The sequence below is a fragment of the Vipera berus genome (genome assembly GCF_964194415.1).
Source record: "Vipera berus genome assembly, chromosome: 5".
In the NCBI taxonomy this organism is placed as follows: domain Eukaryota; kingdom Metazoa; phylum Chordata; class Lepidosauria; order Squamata; family Viperidae; genus Vipera; species Vipera berus.
In genome coordinates this window covers 58,904,013-58,924,820 of record NC_138207.1, presented here as the reverse complement: position 1 = coordinate 58,924,820, position 20,808 = coordinate 58,904,013, and the positions used below count along the sequence as shown (strand labels likewise).

Below are 20,808 nucleotides of genomic sequence, written 5' to 3'. Positions count from 1 at the left end.
AGCACTCCCAATCATTTAATCTCTAAAATATCATATCTGATGGTTGTTTTGCTTGTCCTGCAGCTATTAAAAACTGAACGTTATGTCACGAGACTGACAGCATTCTTAAAAACATTCTTAAAAACTTTTTAAACTCCAAAACAAGTTGTTTTATCCATGACTAACACTACTGTAGATAACCAGCAGCACTCCCAATCATTGTATCTCTAAAATATCATATCTGATGGTTGTTTTGCTTGTCCTGCAGCTATTAAAAACTGAACGTTATGTCATGAGACTGACAGCATTCTTAAAAACAAGGCTTAAAACAGCTGGATTCTAAGCATAGCTATAGCATAACTTCTGTTGCATGCTTTGTTTTATTATCCTTAAGCAGTTTTTAAAAAATGATGCATGGCCAAATGTGTTGGATACCTCTTATATGAATATTAGGGACTATGGGCTGTTGGTTTGACTACCAACTACCAATCTGAGCTACTAACATTCAAACTCATCTCAATTAGGGACTATGTCAGGAAGTACAAGAACTGCAGCAGGGAAAGTATGAATAGGCTCTCCTTTGAAAAATGTTATCATATTACATTAACATTCATACCTTTGTTGCCTGAAGGAATTAACGGATACATGGAAAAACAACTAAGGAGGCAAAGTGCAGGGAACGATAATAAATGGATTAAGCGGGATGAGGAATCTGTGACCTTAGAGGTGTTGGTAAGGTACAGGTTCCATAGTGTATCTTTTATTATTTTGCCATAGTAGTGGTATGTGAGAATGACCTTGGAAGACAAGGAAGAGGGAAGAGATGCTGCCCAGGAAATGATCTGATAAGAGGGACCATAGCCCACAGCTGCATAATAGACAGAGAAAGAAACCCTCTAACTTAGTAAATGGTAAAAAAGCAGGAGTTTTGTTTTTTCAGGCTTGCATGATTATGTTAATGTAGCCTTACAATAAAGTAGAATTAGCTCATCTGGTTATGTTTCATGTTTGGACTACCTAAGAATGCTGCCAGCCATGTAGCCTGAGGTTACCGGCAGATGTTGCTCAGCAGATGGGAACAACTACAGGTTCCGGTCAACTAATAAATGTTATAACAATTACTTGTGCACCCTGATACAGTTATATTCAGGGCACAAACCAATCATTTCTGTAATGACGTACATTCAATCTGTTTGAATAAGAGTAGAACCTTTAAACTTTAGCTTTAGTTTATCAACCTTTATTTACTCTATGCAAGGGCAGTTAAAATCCTCTATCTGCATGTTTCATTAGAAAGAGATTTTTAAAGAAAAACTAACTGACTGTCAGATAAATTTCATTTGAGCAGGGCTTGAGGAAAAATGGAAAGTTCAAATTCTAAAGGCATAAAGAGAGAACGGGTGGGGGAATCTCCAGTAAACCTTTGCTGAAGGATTGTTCAAGAAAGAAGGGGTGTTATATATATATTTCTTTTTGGGGGAACTTTAAAAATGCCTTTTGGTCACCACAAGCTATCACAGTGGTGATAGTGGTCATCTTTCAGAAGACTAACAAGGAAGCGTTAGTATATTTTCCAGTATAAAACCTGAAATTTGGCCTCACTGTAATGAGAAATGAGGACGGATAAAATGAAGGTCTACGTTATGAGCTGTTGCAGCCGATGACTCATCGGCTGAGTGGGCTCTTGCAGGTCTGCAGCTGTGAATACTGCAGCAACAGACTGTCTCCTGTCTCTAGAGAAGGTGGGGGGAGTAAAAAAAACCCCAATTTTCAAACTGCGTTTTCTCAGATGAGAAATACAATTTTAAAAGATTATCCACAGGAGACATTCTTACATACCACCCTACCGTTTATGGGAGTCAATGGCCCCATTGTTGGTATACAGCTCAGGCACCCAAGAAGGCTTCTGCAGTAAAGGATGCTTGTTGGATTTGAGCAATTCAGTAGCTATTAAAACACCCTTAAAAAGGTCCCAACTTCCTTGAGCTTGTGATGGTTGGAAAAATGTAAAAAAAAAGATAAAAAAGCCCTTTTAACCGACCTATTGGACAACATTTATATAGACCCAAGCAACTATTTTCCAAAATGAATCCTAACAAATGCCATTTGAAGCCAGACGATTGCCTCCCAGGATTTATTAATGCTAGTAATGTACCCAAAATTGCAAACTAATGACATCAGTGAAATGTAATTATGTCTGGCAGTTGTTGTTCATACAAAATTGATCCAAATTATATTCAGGAAAGTTTTTTAGGGAAAAGCGTTTTTTTCCTCCCCTCTCCCCTTTCTGTAATATACAGTTCACAATTGTATTTCATTATACTTTTTAGTGCCCTCCTCCCTTAGAATAACTTAACAGTCTGCCTGTCTTCAATTATTTGTGAAGGCTACATTGAGGTTACAGTCCTACAAACTGACATATTGTCTCAGCATTCCATGATGTGTCTTAACAGTGGGTTTGGAGTGTACTGGCCTCCTGCACAACATCTGGCAAGCAGCCTGTAAACCACTGTATTTATTGAAAGAGTGTGCTGCCACCTAGCCACATTAAGAGGGGAATACATCTTCTTTTTAAAAAGCTTGATAGGCTTTCAAGTTTAACATCTTGCCCAAGTCCTAGTAGGTTACTTCCCTGTGTTTCCTTGGGTACATGTGTGCATATGTATATTTGTGCACATGTGCCTGGAAGGTATGAGTGAAATACTTTGGGAATAAACACCTAAAATCACCAATCATCCCAGCTGTCCAATGAAAGCAAGCAGGTAACTATATCAAGCAATCATGCTATGAGAAGGTGTTGGAAACTGACAATCATTTTAATAAGGACAAGGCATCATTTCATACTGCATAGGGCAGACATGTCAAACTCGTGACGTCACATGACGTTGTGCGACGTCTCGGAACTTTTTCCCATTGCCGGCAATGGGATGGGCGCGGTTTCTCTGTGACGCTCCGGCCCACGGGCCGGCACTTTGACACCCCTGGCATAGGGGAAGGGTATAATAAACCTCTATATTTTATCAAGAAAACCACATGGATCAAGAAAACTATATTGAAGCTTGATTCAAAGAAACAGCTAGCACAAGTATTAAAAGGAAATGGAGTTAAAATGAAAGATTGGGCTGAAAAATAAGATCAGCATGCTAAGATCAGATGCAAGCAAGTTAGAACAGAACAAAGAAAATAGCATGAAAAGACCAAGAAGACGAAAAAAAAAACCTCCGGTCAAGAAATATCACATGGAAACACAGAAGATTAAGGAATCACTGGAAATAATAAAGCAGCAAGTAACATCTATAGCCAAGGTCAGCAGATAGGAAAATCAAATTGCACTCTATAGTCAGAATCTCCAATTTCAATTGAATCAGAAACGTTACTATCAATCCATTAATGGAGAGATTGCAATGAACCACCCAACACTTGACAGCACAGAAACACAGCAATTCTGGGCACAGATATGAGACAACCCAAATAAATATTTCAAGAATGCAGCTTGGCTAAAGGAGGTGGAGAAGGAAAAAAAAGAAGCTGAAATGAAAGAAATTGTAATAACAGGAGAAATGGTGTGTGTGGTGTGGGGGGGAGGGCAAAGAAGCTTACAGTAGAAAGTTACAAAGAATTGCGTGGTTTTCGGTTGAAACATTTGACTGGTCTGCACTCATCATTAGATCTACAGTTCGAATAGTGGACTGGACTCAAACTGATTTAGATGTGGACTGACTCAAACTGTTTCGGAAAACCAGAAAAATAATAATGATGAATCATACCCTGCATTCATGCAGTGACACTGACAGACTCTATTTACCAAGGAGCATACGTGGTCATGGAAATTTGCAAGTACACCAGACAGTTAAAGGAGAAAAAAGGGCATTGGAAAAATATCTGAAGGACACTGAAGAAGATGCATTGAAACAACTATACCATGAAGGCTAACTGAATACCAAAAAGACGAAAATGATCTATAAGAAAGAGCAGATGAAGAATGCAACAGAGATTGGGCAAAACAAAACATTACACAGCCAGTACACAAAATAACTGCAGGCAAAGTAGATAACAGCAGGACCTGGCAATGGCTAAGAGTATGTAAGTTGAAGAAATACTGAGGGGCTAATTCTGGCTGCAAAAGACCAAGTCTTATGAACAAACACACGTAAAGTCAGAATTGAGAAGACAGCAACAGACAGCAAATGCCATCTCTACAAAGAAAGTGAAGAAACAGTGGACTGCCCATTTAGCTGCTGCAAGATCACACAGACTACAAAGATTACAAATAATGGCAAAATAAAGTAGCAACAATGGTATATTGGAATATCTGTAAGAAATACCACTTGTCTGCAAGCAAAAACTGGTGGGAACCATAAAGTACGGTAGACAAAATAATAAAAAATGTAAAAGCTAAAGTATTCTGGGATTTTACAATTCAACAGAAAAGCACCTGACCCATAGTACCCTAGACTTAACCACTGTTGATTAAAGACAAAAATAGTGAACACTGCAATATTTGAAGACAGCACAGTATAGGAGAAAGAGCTGAAGAAAATCACAAAATACAAATACTCCCAAATAGAAATATAAGAACTTGGCAAAAGGAAACAAAGGTAAACTATCAATAATAATAGGTGCCTTGGGTGCAATTCCAAATTATCTGCAGCACCACTTGAGCACAATAGCCACTGACAAAATCATTGTCAATTGCAAAAGACAGCTTTAGCTGGTATAGCTTATATCCTGTGAAAATATCTTTAATATTATTAAACATTTTTCTGTCCCAGGTCCTTGTGAAGGACTCGATAGGTTGGAAAAAAAAGTGCCAAATCCAGTCTCACCATCTGGTCAAATAATTTTTGCTATCAAAGCTTTATGGAAAATCATAAAAAATCCAGTAATTAACAAATAATTTAAGAATTTTTAGCACATATATAGCAATTATATTTGACCTAAAGTGACTACTACTACAGTAGCAGTGCATTTACTGCTACAGCCACAGTAGCAATAAATCTAAGTAAAATTGTGAATAGTAATGGAATTGAAATGCTGAATGGTTAATCATGATTCATCAGGATTAAACCTACAAGTATCAGGGCATTTTATAGTTAAATATCAAGCATGGGCAAGTTAAAAATGTAATTAGTGAAGAATATATTTGGTGCTCAAGAGGAAGCTATTTGAACCAATGTAATCAAGGCTAGAATTGAAAAACCATGCAGTTTGTGCAAAGAAGCAGAAGAAACAGTAAATCATATACTCAACTTGTACAAGGAGATCACATAAACTTATAATAAACAGCCTCATAATATGTCAAAATTATTCACTGGAACATCTGCAAGATTATCAAAAGCCAATTACAGAAAATTGACAGGAACATATAGTTGAAAAAGTAGTAAAAAAATAAGCAGGTTAAAATAGAGTGTGATTTCCAAATAGAAAACTGATGAAAGTCTTGGCACATTACAGCCAGATTTAACTGTGGTTGAAAAGAGAAAAGTGTGGATAATTGATGTGGCAATATCAGAGGATAGTAGAATAGCAGAACTGGAAAAAATCATACAGTATTAAGGTCTGAAAATCAAAGTTAAAAGATTATGGCATAAACTGGTCGTAGTGGTTGCAGGGGTTATTGGCAAACTGGGTGCCATACCAAAACATCATGGAGGACTGAGAAAATCTATGCATTGACAAAATTTCCATCTGTCAATTACAAAAGGCTACACTGCTTGAATCTGCACATATACTATATTGATGCATTACAATATTTTAGGTTCTTGGGAAGAACTCATATGTAAATGCCACCACCAGTTAAAGATCTGACAGCTGTGATTTCACATTGTAGTGTATATAATAATAGTAATAATATAAATTTTGCCCAAAGATCTTTGATGTGACAGTTATTTAGGTTTTTGGTCTAACTACTGTTGCACAAAAGAGGATATTGACTACTTGTATGGTGAAGTGGTTAAGTTCAAGCTGAAATCAACAGAACATGCAAGCAAGAAGATTGGAACGCGTGTGTTGGAAATAATGAGAAAATATTGTTGAACTATAAGGATTAGGAATAAAAAATAAGCAGGGGACCAACTTTCTGTCAATCCATTTTTTTAACATTACTAATATATACTTCAGACAACCAAGATGATATTTATATAAACAGATAACACCAGATGGAACACACACATACACAAAATCAAATTAATTACACTGGTGGTACAAGGTTGTGGAACAGCTCAGTTATAATAGCAAAGATGTAGCCAAGGGTTTATTGTGCAAAAGACCACAAACTACTCATGGGCAAGTTCCAAATCAAGCTAAAGGAAAAGAATAAAACCAACCCGTTTCTATAATATTATCTTAAGCATATACCTACCACTTTAAAGCAGAACATCAGGAATCACTGTTAAGTCCTCAACCTCATTGATAGAGAACCAGAAGCTGTGGAACAAAATCAAAGGACCTGTTAAGGATGAATGGGAAAAGAGACTGCTAAAGACCAAGAAACAGAAAAAAGCAAACTGGATGGGGGAATAGATGGTGATAATTGCTAAGAAATAAAGAGAAGCCAAAGTCAAGAAGCACAAACAAAAATCTCAGGACAAAACTTAAAAACTATAAGAGAACTGTTAAAAGGTACAAGGAGCTGAATCATAACATTTGTAAAGAGATGAAAATAAGACAGGTTATTGAAAAATAAGGCAGGTTTTCCAAAAGATCTTAAAATTCAAAAGAAATTTCCAATCATGAAATGTTATTCTAAAGAATGTCAATGGACAGATAGTAATTGATTTAAAGATCAAACAGAGATAGAAGGAACATAGATGCTGGTATACCCATTGTACAGAATTTCACTAAGATACCTTATTTCTGCAGTAGAAGAAACTACATGTACCTCAGGGGTGAATTGCGGAATCCTTGCTGTTGTCTGAGCTTGTTTGCTTGCAGACTTTTCTGAGCTTGGCTGTTTGTTTGCAGTCGTTACCCAATTAGGTAACATCATCAGAATGCGGGGTTTGCCCTGCCAGTGTTTTTGGGGTGTGTGGTTTTCTCCTTGGCAATTCCTTCATTAGGAATGGCAAGGACAAAGAAGTTAAATGTTTTGTTTAGGCCAGTAAATTTAAAAAATGGCAACTCCAGCAGGCTAGCTGGGGAATTCTAGGAGTTGAGGTTCAGACACATCAAGTTTGAAAAACACTGTTGTAGGCCCTTGAGTCTGGCCAACTATGGATTCAGACTGACTAGTAGGAAAAAATGTCTGTTATTCTGCAGCCACGTATTGTGTGCTGTATGACCCATGAAGATCAGTGGGAATTAATTTTGAATAGGCTACCTAGGAATGCACAATATAGTCCTTTGTTTTATTCATCAAGAGACCCAGAACAATGAGAGGCTTAGTCAGATGCCAGGCATGCCTTCGCAGGACATAGGTAACCACAATTTATTCTATCAAACAATTACTTAATATAATTATTTAATGGGGATTTGTACAAAAAAATTGAACTATTAGATAGGCTAGGTTTACATGTTAAATTACGGTTGATAAGATAGATAGCCTTTATTGTCACTTTTTTCTGTGAACACAGTGGCACACATTAAAAAATGAAATTCTGATGCCTGCTCTCAAAAGTAATATATATACCCATACATGCACATACGTATGCTATGTATACACACACACACACATATCTACACACACATTTAGAATATATAGCTATAGTTTATACTTCTGGGCGTCCTGTGATTCTAAGTTGACTGGATTCTTTGTGCAGTATCAACAGATGCCTCTCGTTCCCCGATAGACCCAGCTGCAAATTCAGTGCCAACTCGGACAGAAGTACAAACTTTGCACTCGATAAAAGCCACATTTTGCAAGGTTGGGCCGATCCCACCCGGAGCTCTGCCGGCCTATCAAAACCCCGCACCTTGGGTTATGGGGATTTCGCGGCTCCGCCCAGTATCACCACCAGCCAAACCCGGAGCGCGATCCACCCTCTTCATTTGCTCCACAAGCTGAAAATGGCAGCCGTTACAGGGGCGCTCCGAAGGTTATTGAAACCCTCGGTAAGTGCGACCCCCCCCCTCCCCGCTTGCTGCGCCGGCCCCGAAACGTGACCTGTCCTGACCCTCGGGCTTTGCTTCGCTTCGGCAGGGCGGCTGCAATCTTCGGGCTTCTCCGTTACAGCATTAAGGCCCCACGGCGCTTCTCTCCCAGGCTTCTTTTCTGAGTCCGGCGCGCTCTGTGCACGAGAGTTAGCCGGAAAACCTTGCAGGGTAACTAATCGTTTGCTTAGGGGCGAGGACGAGATTCCTTTGTTGACCCCCCCCGCTCCCTCCCCCGTCTTCAAGCTTTGACTGCTTTTTTGCAAAATGGACCCCTCACCGCAGCCTTCCCTAGATTTTCCTTTTACGCTATATATATGTTTAAGAGTCCAGTGTGTGCCCCCCCCTCCTCTCCCGCTTTACTCATCCAGATCTTGGCATGTCCTCCATGCAGCCACTGTACGTGGATCTTTGGGGAGTAAAAAAAAACAAAAACTGGAGCTCGATCTTCGCATGGTTTGCAGAGGTCTTTCCCGATCATCTGAGGCTGCTTTCTGGTCCGCTGTCTGCATCTTTCCCTAGCATTTTAGCCTTTGATCCCCGCTGCCCATCTTTCTCTGATACCGAGCCATGCCCTCTTTTCCTAGGGTGGTTGGACCGGTGCCACCTTATGGAGAGCAAGCGCGGTGGCCGGAAGGTGCTTATCGGCAACTACAAGTGGGCGGAAGTGTACGGCCGACGCGAAGACGTCTGTGCCTCGGTTCCATTTCAGTACTAGTAAGTTGCCGGGGCTGATAGTGAATGAAATTGCTTATCGTTGTTGTTGTTAGTTGCGAAGTCGTGTCCGACCCATCGCGACCCCAGGGACAACGTTCCTTCAGGCCTTCCTGTCCTCTACCATCTTCTGGAGTCCACTTAAGCTCACGCCTACTGCTTCAGTGACTCCATCCAGCCACCTCATTCTCTGTGCTTATCATTAGCACCTTGCAATACTCTCCATACTGTTCACGGATGAACTCTAAATCCTTGCTTCAAAATTCTTCTCCCTGTGCTTACTGGGCAAGGGTTTCCCCCCACCCACCCCCGGCATATTATTGTCCATAGAGGACTCATTTAGTCTGCAATCATTTCCATTTGCAGTGACCTAAAAAGCAGAGGAGACGCTGGTTATCCTGTGCAGATGGGTGGGTGGACACAAATGGCTGTTGTCCCACCAGGAAAGACCATGACCAGTGAGTTAAAACTATAAAGAAAAAGATTTAGGCTAAATACCAAGAAGAGTTTCTTGGCCAATGGAATAGGCTGCCACGTGATGTGAAATGCCTTCAAATAGACTGGATAGTCATCTGTCAGATGTTCTAGTCCAGAGGTCCCCAACCCCCGGGCCATGGCATGCTAGCAACTGGTCTGCACAAACAAGCAAAGCCCCATCGTTGGGATGCAGGCAGCACACAAAACCACGCACCCTCCGGTCTGCAGAAAAACCTCTCTCCACAAAACCGGTCCCTGGTGCCCAAAAGGTTGGGGAACTCTGCTCTAGTCTAGCAGTTTTTTCAAACTTGGCAACTTGGCAGCATGCTATCTTGGGATTCTGGAACATGCAATCCACACACATCTTAAGGCTATCTAGTTTTTAAAAAAATGGTTCTAGTAGATTCTGCACACCAGAGATTGGACTAAATGACCTGGAAGATCCCTTCAGCTTAGTGATTCTATTACTTGGCAGTTTGCTTGGAATATATTAAAAAGTTGGCACAATGCTATAAATTGTATTATGGTTTCTTCTGTTTTTTCCAGACCTACTTTTCTGTTACGTCAATTAAACAAAGGCTGTAGAGGGTGTGGGGTTCAACATGTTTTTACTACTGAAGAATTATGAGTTATGACATGGTATTTTTAAATGATTTCAGATGGGTATAATTTAATGGTAATATCAGGGAGTAAGGACTGTGCATAGAGATACACAAAATACAACAGTGCTGCTAAATGTTTCTAAAAGTTTGTAAAAAGCACTCTGTATAGATATATCCGAATATTCAAACTCATTTGGCAATAAGTATGGTCCCTTTGTAAAGAGGAATCTGCATAATTTGATTTTAAAATGAAGTTAAAATTTCAGCTATGGGTAAACTTTTTTGTCATGTTTGTTGACCTACCTTGAAAACAAGAATGCTTTTATACTTATTTACACTAAGGTTCAGGGCTACAAACTGCATATTTATATGAATCCTGGCTTTGGGCTAGAGAAGGGGTAGGCAACCTCGGCTCTTCTATGACTCATGGACTTCAACTCCCAGAATTCCTGGCATAACTATGCTGACTCAGGAATTCTGGGAGTTGAAGTCCATGAGTCATAAAAGAGCCAAGGTTGCCTACCCCTGGGCTAGAGCAATGCTGGTTTCAAGAAAAATAAACACCCTGAACATCAACCCTCACTAATTGACCATCTGACAAATATGCTGGGTTTCTTTCCCCTTTAGAATGGCTGATGCATTTAAAGATCTTTTCCCAATACTACTTCCTTTAGTAGTTCCTTTAGTGATTGAAATTATTGTGATATCCACACAGAGGAGATGATACTGGCACACAGTATATTCAGTCATAACGTGAACTAGATTATGAAAATATATTCTAAACTATAATGAATGATTCACATCATTCTGAAGCCTCAACCTTTGGGGGAATTGTGAGAACATATAATACCATGCTTACAAAATGGCTGTCTTGGGGTAGGTGTAACTGGTCATAAAATGCCATTTTAAAAAAGAAAATACACTTTCAAGAAAAGTGTATGATTACTCATTATTCCTTTTTTATTTTCTAAAAATCCTGGGTACATCTGCTGAGATGTTTGTTTTTTTTTCTTTTTATGAATTTGCATGTTAGAGTTTTGCTTGTTTGTAATCCAAACACAGTATCTGCATTATATCACATGACTACCTAATGATTACTAGGTGCCACGAGGTTTGTTCCTGCTGTCACTCAGCATGCTCCATATTTTAAGGGGACAGCTGTGGTGGATGGAGATTTCAGGGAGGTCAGTTTAGATGACTTCAAAGGAAAATACCTGGTTCTTTTCTTCTACCCCCTGGATTTGTAAGTGTTGTCCTATGTTATATTTTGGGCAGATAATCTTGTTTGTTAATTCAACCTCACTTGCATTCTGGTTATCATCTATACTGTAATGGTGACCTTTGTGTACAAGTTCAGTGATAAGAAATGGGCCAAAGACATTCGTATGAATGCCTTTCCAGATTAAGGAGGGTATGTGTTGCTGATACTATTATTATCAGCTCAAATTAATCCACGATAACTTGAAGTCATTTTGACTGTGATGCATTATAATCTACACTGTACGTTGTTCAGTGTTGTCAACTGCCCAGTCTAGGGAGAAAGTGAGCGGCCCAGTCACCTAGTGGACTAAAAACTGAGTCTGCCCATTTCTACTCCAGCCTCCTAGCTTCTCCTCCTTCCTCTTACGTTGGATCTCATAGTCACAGATAGAAGAAAAATGATTTGGAATATTAACTGCTTATTTGTCTAGATAAAGTGGTACATCCATTGTGTATGAAACCAACAAGTAAACTCTATAGGTTAGGCAAAAGGTTATTGGATTAAACAAATACATGCACTTAATTCTTCAGTAACTTGTTTTGCAGATGTGAGAAATTTATTGTCTCAATTTTAATGACTCAGATGCCATAATGTGGACAGTGCAGATTAGAAATTAGTGTAGAGTACGGTATAACCTGCTTTGAGCATGAATTATAGGGTTGTGTAATGATCCAAATTGAAAGGGCAAATGTGATTCCAAGTACTGTATATGTAGTATCTGAACATTCCTTAAACCAGAGGCATCCTTTCCCAGAATCTTACAGTAGCTATGCAATTCCAGGAAAAGATGAAATTGTTGACAGGTGCTACTTATAGACTCAGAGGTACTCCACATTGCAGTTTTCCTTTGTACAGTAACAGTATCTGGATATCTGCATATACTGCTCCTAATGTATTGTATTATTACAATACTGCATAAAGAGTCTAGTAAAATATTTGTAAAACACCTGTCTGGCGCATTTGATGTGATATAATTGCTAAAACTGTACAAATTATGGAAATTTTATGATCCCCAAATCTTACGCTCTTTATCGTATGGTCTATAACTTACGTTAATTATGATGCTGTAGCCTGTCCCTAAAAAAGAATTGTAATGAAACACAGGATGGAGCATTTGTTGATTTCAGCAGCTTTATATGGAATACAGACTGCAGCATATCTTTGGATCTTGGCAATTATGAATGATAAGGGCAAATGATAAACAGTGATCAGATAAATTCTACAAACATTTGATAGAAATTGGGGATCCAGTTTTGAAGCATCATTTTTGGCATCTTTTCTAGATGACATGCCATCATTCTTCTGAACTTTGTCCTTTTAATTTATGTCCCAAGGAATTATTTAGATAAGCAGGATGTCCCAAATGGATAAATATTTATTTTGCTTATACTTTGTACAACTTAGTGGTATAAGGATTTTTTGAGGCCTGCTCCATTCCGTTTCATTTTCTGCCTGTATTTTTTCCCCACTAGCACTTTTGTATGCCCAACAGAAATTATTGCTTTTAGTGACAAAGCAAATGAATTCCATGATGTGAATTGTGAAGTTGTTGCTGTATCAGTGGATTCCCACTTCTGTCATTTGGCCTGGACAAATACACCACGCAAGGTAGAAAATTAAGTTTCTTGCATTATCATTATACTTAATTATCTCTATTTGTACAGTACCACAGACAGCTACCGTACTTTGATTGACAGAATTAATGGGGTATTGAATGTAGAAGAAAATTGCTTTTACTTATTTGGATATTTACTAAAATCTTAAAATCTGTTTAAAATCTGGATTCATCTTACATTATTACTAATTACATTAATATTAGTCTGGTATATAAATATCTTAGTTTCTTAAAGGACACTGTTTTAATAAGATGTTCTTAAAAGGTAAACAGAAAAGAAACTTGTTCATTTCTCAACTGTGAATATTTATACTTTTCCTACCAGATAGGCATGAAATTTATTGAATTGTTGTGATATTTAATTTTATTTGTACTTTCTTCTCATGGGTATTGTGACTGTTCATTTTGTCTAATCTACTCTAAACCATAAGAAAAGTAGCATCCAGTAAGAAACGAAAAGATAAAACAATCTAAACTATTATGCTTGGTCATTGTAAGAAAGGCCCAACCCCAAGGCCGCAAATAACTGATAGCTACAAAAGTTGCTACTATTTTAAGTCTAATTATAAAATCCTGAAATGGATAATTACAATATCCTTTATAAGTAAATAAAGAAAAAACAATTATGTGAAATATATAGGACGCAACAAAGAAAACTAGTGTATAATAAGACCTGTGGTGGCGCAGTGGTTAGAATGCAGTCTTGCAGGCTATTTCTGCTGACTGCCAGCAGTTTGACAGTGAGTCTCACTGGCTCAAGGTTGACTTAGCCTTCCATCCTTCCAAGGTCAGTAAAATGAGGACTCAGAGTCTTGGGGACAATAGGTTGACTCTGTAAACTGCTTAGAGAGGGCTGTAAAGCACTGTGAAGTGGTATATAAGTCTAAGTGCTAATTTTTTTTAAAATTTTAATTCCATTTATATCCCGCCCTTCTCCGAAGACTCAGGGCGGCTTACAAGCTTAGCAGTAGCCTTCATTCTATGTATATGCCTGCTTATTAGGGCTTTCACACACACCCCAAGCTGCATTATTACAAAGTCAGCTTAATTGCCCCCAACAATCTGGGTCCTCATTTTACCTACCTCGGAAGGATGGAAGGCTGAGTCAACCTTGAGCCTGGTGGGATGCGAACCTGCACTAATTGCAGGCAGCTGGTGTTACTTAAGGAGGCATTAGCCCACTGCTCCACCAAGGCTAAGTGCTATAATATTCTGTTGTAAATTAATGTGACTTAGTGATGGGATTTTAATCATCACTTAGAACATCCCTCAAGTGGGACTGTTGATTGAAATAGTGGTTCTTTCTTGCTGACTTAAAAGAATCAAGTCTCGTGGAAGAATTTGGAAGGCCTGGACCTGTTTTCTGAGCTTTTTCTGTAGTGAGATTCTGTTGCTTTTTCTCTAGAAGACCTGTTACATAATCTTGTGCCATTTTATCAATTGAACCTGTAAAGTTTCAGAGTACTGGATTAAAATCTGTGCTTCAGAACACTGGCCTGTACTTTAAAATCATTGATTAATTACTTTCATATCCCCAACAACTTTAATATGAATGGGAAATGGGGTGATATTTTCAAAACATAGCTTTACTTGCTTGTGTATGGTACAACCTTGAAGTCTGTCTAGTCATCTAACTAGAGTCATGAACACCTGCCAGGGCTTCCACAACTAAATGTAAGTGATGACCACACACATTTTGTCTGGATATGGCCCCTAAACACTAATGAGACTTGCTGGCCTTCTTTCAAGGGTAGGTCATTTATCTCCTTGGCTCTGTGATGTAATTAAATTAAACAGATGTGCACGCCTTATTATTAAGACTCCTGGGTAAAGGCAGCTGTGCTTGTTTGCATGTATCTTACTAATATCAAAATTACAGCCTTAAAATTTAAAATCAGATGGTTGAACTTTTATTTAATTATTTTTTTTAATCTCACCTTTATTACTTTTTATAAATAACTCAAGGTGGCAAACATAGCTAATACTCCTCCCTTTCTACACTACAAGAGGTAAATTGAGCCGAGATAGAGATTGACTGGTCCAAAGTCACCCAGCCGGCTTTCATGTCTAAGGTGGGATTCGAACTCACAGTTTCACCATTTCTAGCCTGCTGCCTTAACTGCTAGAGCAGGGGTAGGCAACCTTGGCTCTTTTATGACTCGTGGACCTCAACTCCCAGAATTCCTGAGCCACAGCTGGCTCAGGAATTCTGGGAGTTGGACTCCACGAGTCATAAAACAGCCAAGGTTGCCTACCTCTGTACTAGACCAAACCTCTTAGTGGCAATATTTGATCCCCACGATATAAAACAAATAAAAGCTTTTATTTCTGTTTGTTTTAAAGAAAAGCTGCTGTAGCCTCAACATACCCTAATTGGATTTAGGTCCTTTCATATGAAAAGGGCAGGTTGGTTTTATATGGGCCAGCCTACCCCATTGTGCCCCCTTGATGTGGGAAATCACAGCTCACACTTTTAAAATCAATTGCCTCCTAATGCACAGGCAACAATTTAATCATTAACTATGAAACAACAAAAATGTTCTTTTTTGATAATTTTTTTAAAAGTTTTATTTCCAAAGTTAAAATACAGAACTTCAACAAAAAAGGAGACGAGAGAAACAACAACAAAGCAAAAACTAAACAAGACAAAAATATTGTGCAAAAAACAAATGCGTGCACACATACACACACACACACACACACACACACACACACGGGGAGGGTTCCATCATATATTAATACAGCAAACCCACAAGTGTTGCTTCAGCACATTATCTCTACAGTATTGTTCTCCCAAACACCCGAAGAACTTTTACTCTTGCTATCATATCTGCCATCTTTGAGGGAAGGCTCTATGCCATACCAAAAGATTTGCTGCTCTTTCCTTGAGGTTTGGGGGAGGTGGAAACTGGGCTGCGTGTTGCTGGCTTGCCTTGCCTATAAGATAGGTATATTTCCTCACATATCATAATACTGGGCAAGACAGATGTGGATTACCTTAATCTCTTGCTGGCTAATCAGGAGGAAGGGATTTCAGAGACACTTCTGTGTCAGAGCTATGATTAAACATAAATGGGTGCTCCAAGTGAGGAACTAAGCCTTACTTAGCTTTCCATAACTCAATATATATTTTCTTTCTCCAGCTCTTAATGGTTGGTTGTGAGGGATACATACTCACTTTTTATTTGTCATCTTTCAATTAATAGTAAAAATCTGGAAGGCTACAGAAAAGCTAAAACGTCTGTCTTTTTCCTTAGACTGGTGGTTTAGGCCACATGAATATCCCACTTCTATCAGATTTAACAAAACAGATTTCCCGAGATTATGGTGTTCTCATAGAAAGCTCTGGGCTAGCGTTAAGGTAAGAAATCTGTTCTGTTACTTACCTTGAATGTCTAGTAAGATAGGATTGGGATTTATATACAATGCCAGAAAATACTCCCAATTGATTGTAATTTAGTAATTGTGTGAAGTTAAGTGTTGCAGTTTGTAAACCTAGGTCCCTGGTTTAGTACATTGTGTGAATTAAGTGTGTCTCTTCCTGAAGCTTACAGGCTCTTTTCCCCTTTTTCACAGTACAAAGCTAGCTCATATGGATCAGGAATACAGCACAGAGAGGCACTTTTGCATGTTCCGCCTTCTTTAAGCTGCCTTCCCCCTTTTTTTGCAGTGCAGAGCCAGCTCCATACAGCCTAAGAGTATGAAGCAAAGGGCCATTTTGATATGCTCCGGGCTTTTTAAATTGCTTTGTGCTTCCTCCCCTCCCCCCTTTTTCACTCTGGCCCAGCAGCCAGGCTGGCCACAGCTTGTCAGTAGTGGGAGCAAAGAGGCGGTGGCAAAGTTTATCTAGGACTATGGACTGCAGGATGGCAAGGATGACTAGGACTTGGTTGGGGTGGCTGTGGTTTCCTGGGACTTAGCAAACAGAATTGTTTGGTTCTGGGACTGCTGCCTTGCAAGCCAGGGTGTAGAAGTTGAGGATTACCTGTTTGAATTGTTTAATTTGGTTAAGTAGAAAAGACAGGAGATTCTTAAAATGCCTACTTAACCTGCCTTAGCCAACTTGTTGTCTGTATTATACATTGCAATCTAATTGCTGTTTGCTCCCTGCTATGTAACAATTTCTCATCCTGGCTAGGGAATCACAGGAATTACACTCCAGTACAATTGGATTGTTTGGATCATTCTTACAATGATATTTTTTTCAACCCTAAGTCCTTACTTTGGGAGTGGGTGGTATTTATCCAAATAGAAAAGAAAGAGTAAGAGAGAGAGAGAGAGAGAAAGGAAGGAAGGAGAGAGAGAGAGAGAGAGAGAGAGAGAGAGAGAGAGAGAGAGAGAGAGAGAGAGAGAGAGAGAGAGAGAGAGAGAGAGATCTTATAGGAGCAGTAATTTCACACACATGCATGCACGCACATGAACCACCACCACCACAATCAGAGTTTAATACTTCATTTATATGATATACTACAGAATAAAATACTACATGTTTTGCTGGATTTGCTGGATAGAATGTAAGACTGGGAATATGTTAGATCTCTCCTACCATGCAAATCTAAGAGCTGAAGTTCCCTCCTTTCCTCTTATCTATGTAACTATGAATCTGTCTGTTTGTCTTGTTTACAGTTGGTCAGTTAAGGGTCTTTTAAAATTTTTCATGTTGGTAAACTTCATATGTAAAGTAAACTTCATATATAAAATGTTATATATAAAAGATAAATGTGACATTATCATTGATACATAGGTTTTTTTTCTTGCTGTACTTAAACTGACAGTCTGTTAAGGCTTCAGGTATAAACAACCTTAAAAGACTAGTGGAAAATAGGGTGGAAGCTATATTAACCTCCAATAGAATTAGAATTGGCTCTTTTCCAAGCAAACAAATTACATAAATTCAACTGGTAGAGAAAGAAGAAGGCGATAGATGTGAGGTCTCAGTCTGTGTTTTACACTGTAAAGACATTTTTGCAGGAAGTATATTTTAATTTGATGCATTTACCTTTTTTTTAAGGGGCCTTTTTATCATTGATCCTAACGGCATCATTAAGCATTTAAGTGTCAATGATCTCCCAGTGGGTCGCAGTGTAGAAGAAACACTTCGGTTGGTGAAAGCATTCCAGTATGTAGAAACACATGGAGAAGTCTGCCCAGCAAACTGGATTCCAGAGTCCCCAACGGTATGTTATTAAAGCTAATATGTGAAACATAATGCTGGGAAGGCCCTTGTTTTAATTATAGAAAATCTTTTTTCTCTATATACAGTATATCTAGAGTTCTCCCATGACCTACTAGTGTATGCCACGTTCTTTAGACCTGCTCTTTCTTATGATTGGATGCCAGTATGAGAGAAGAAATTACCTATACATGAAGTCTTTACCACGCGACAGCAATTGTGACTGCAGTTTCCATTGCTAAATGGTGTGATCCTAAAGTGTGATGCTATATGACCACACTACTTAGCAATGGAAATTGTGGCTGTTTTGGTTAAGTGAAGATATAGTATGGTTGCCATTTGCAACATTCTATTGGCATTCTCGTTGACTTTGCTTGTAGAAAGGTGGCAAGGAAAGTTGCAAATGGCGATCATAGGGCCATGGGATGCTGTGATACCATAATTGAGGGCCATAATTGTATTCAGACCACAATCAAATGACCAGAGGAGATACTGCAATGGCTGTAGGTCCCAAGAACTGGTTGTAAGTATTATTGAAAATTTGAAAGGCTGATGAATGAGTTGGAAGTAGGTATGCTTTTAAGTTCCCTTTTAAGAGATAATAAAGGAATGTTTGATATTTATCTGCATAGGGACTCTATACTGCATTAAATTAATTGCCTTGATTGAATGCATAATTCAATACTAATCTTTTAACTTTTTGTTTTGCAGATTAAGCCAAACCCAGAAGATTCAAAAGAATATTTTGCAAAAGTAAATAAATAGAATGATGAGCAGTACAGGATTAATGATTGAATCTATTTCCTGAAGAATCAAACATCCTGTGACACTAGCCATGCTAACAATAAAAAACAGAATAGTTTTTACATTGCTATGATGAATATGTAAAAGTTCACAGTGCTTTGGCCTTTCTCCATAGGCGAATTAATTTATTCCCAAATTAGTTTAAATAGCACATATTTTCTACACAAAATACTAGAACATAATTCGCATTTAAAAAGCATTCATTGCTTGAAGTAAAAATATCTGCATTTTATATTAGGAAAAATAGTGATGCTCTTTAGTTTGTAGTATATACAGATTTCCTACCTTCATAAACTTAATGAAACTGTAACCCAAGTCACAGACATTCAGTAAATTAGTTGCATACATAGCATGAATATTCATGCCTTATTTTTATAAATCTTCATGCCTTATTTTTTCACTCCCTTGACCAACCAACACAGGATGTCTGTTTGGGAATTATCTTTGTGAGCTAATAATGAAATAATCATAATTATTCAGCATAATAAATAGCCTATTAAATATTTTAGAATACTGAAATGAAATTTTTTTAAAAAAATTAGGAAGAGCAAATGAAGAATGTATACTTTTATAAATAAATGCAAGATGAAGCTATGAACCAAAGTCTGTTAATACCAACATTAAATCTCATGTTTTGGAAATGTTGCTATGAATATTTAGTAATATTTTGGCTATAGATTTTCAATATACTGATGAAATATTAATTGAATGAATGAACCTTTATTATCAAAGTACGTGTACAGTGAGATCGGCTGAGCCTCCCTTCATGTCCCCCCGCCTACAACTCACAGGACAACAAACCCACCATCTTATTACACCATGTGAGCCAATTGCACAACACACCGGCCTCGCAAGTCAGTCATACACAGAGTTATTTCCTGTTCAGGACCCTGACAGCCCATGGATAGAAGCTGTTCTTCATCCTGTTGCTACGGCTGGCTATACTTCTATATCTCCTACCCGATGGTAGGAGAGTAAAGAGGTACCGACCAAGGTGTGAGTCGTCCCTGAGAATTTTCTCACTCTTTCAATGCAGCAAGCCCTGGCGACGTCATCCAGTGGTATCGGGACAGCCCATGATGTTTTGTGCTGTGCTCACCACCCTCTGTAATATCTATCTGTGGCTGTCAGGCCAGCATACCAAACCACAATACAGTGCAAGAGGACACTATAGTAGATCGGTAAAAGAAGGTCATTTGCCGTTGTTCTACCCTGTTCTTCTGCAAGACCCTGAGGAAGTGGAGTCTCTGTTGGGCCTTTCTGGCCACCTGGGTTGTATTGACTTTCCAGGTAAGATCTTCACAGAGGTAGACTCCCAGGAATTTAAAGGAGGAGACTCTACACAGCCCCCCCCGATGTAAAGTGGGGCAGGTTCCTCTCTTTTTCCTCCTGAAGTCTAGCACCATCTCTTGTCTTGCCGATGTTCAGGTGCAAGTTGTTCTTGGAACACCATATGGATAGTTTTTGTACCTCCCCCTTGTACGCTGTTTCATCTCCACCTGTAATAAGACCCACTACGGTGGTATCATCTGCTAACTTAATGATCACAGTGGATGGGTCGCATGATACACAATCGTATGTATACAGTGAGTACAGGTAGGGGCTAAGCACGCAGACCTGTGCCCTGTGTGTGGATGAAATGGACACGACCCTCACTGTAGCCAGTCCTCAGAAAGTCTAATCCAATCACAGATGTAGGAGGGGGAATTCAAGTCAATCAGCTTTTCAATAAGGATACTCCACAGAATGGTGTCGAAAACCGAGCTATAGTCAATGAAAAGCATCCTGACATAACTTCCAGTAGCTATGGCATTGTCTGTCGACCTATTCCCCATCGGCAAACTGATGTTTGTCGAAATCCGGTGGGAGGCATGTCCTAAGATGTTGGAGAACCAGTCTTTCAAAGCATTTCATCACTACAGACGTTAACGCAATAGATCTGTAGTCATTCAAGCACTCGATTGCTGTTTTCTTCAGGACTGGGACAATGGTGGCTGCTTTCAAGCATGATGGTACACAGGCCATTTGCAAGGAAATGTTAAGGATCCTTGTCAGGACCCCTGCTAATTGAAATGAAAAAAATGAAAAAAATTAG

The 20,808-nt window shown here is 38.8% G+C and overlaps 2 protein-coding genes across 2 annotated transcripts in view; one reads left to right on the top strand and one right to left on the bottom strand.

Annotated features, from left to right (window-relative positions):
* GRK5 (G protein-coupled receptor kinase 5) overlaps nt 1–7,760 on the bottom strand; it is a 182,589-nt gene extending 174,829 nt beyond the window's left edge. Inside the window, exons 1-2 of the mRNA XM_081329550.1 lie at nt 7,692–7,760; nt 6,341–6,427 (exon numbers count right to left, since the gene is read on the bottom strand). The gene's annotated coding sequence lies outside the window, so the exon portion shown is untranslated. The remainder of the gene's footprint in view (nt 1–6,340; nt 6,428–7,691) is intronic.
* Nucleotides 7,761–7,897: 137 nt separating this feature from the next.
* PRDX3 (peroxiredoxin 3) lies at nt 7,898–19,354 on the top strand (the record flags this gene model as incomplete). Its single annotated transcript, XM_081329284.1, is given in 8 exon segments — nt 7,898–7,913; nt 7,916–8,028; nt 8,655–8,784; nt 10,962–11,103; nt 12,594–12,729; nt 15,994–16,097; nt 17,748–17,913; nt 18,621–19,354. Coding segments are annotated over 8 exon segments (861 nt in total). The 3' UTR covers nt 18,675–19,354.
* Nucleotides 19,355–20,808: the final 1,454 nt, after the last annotated feature.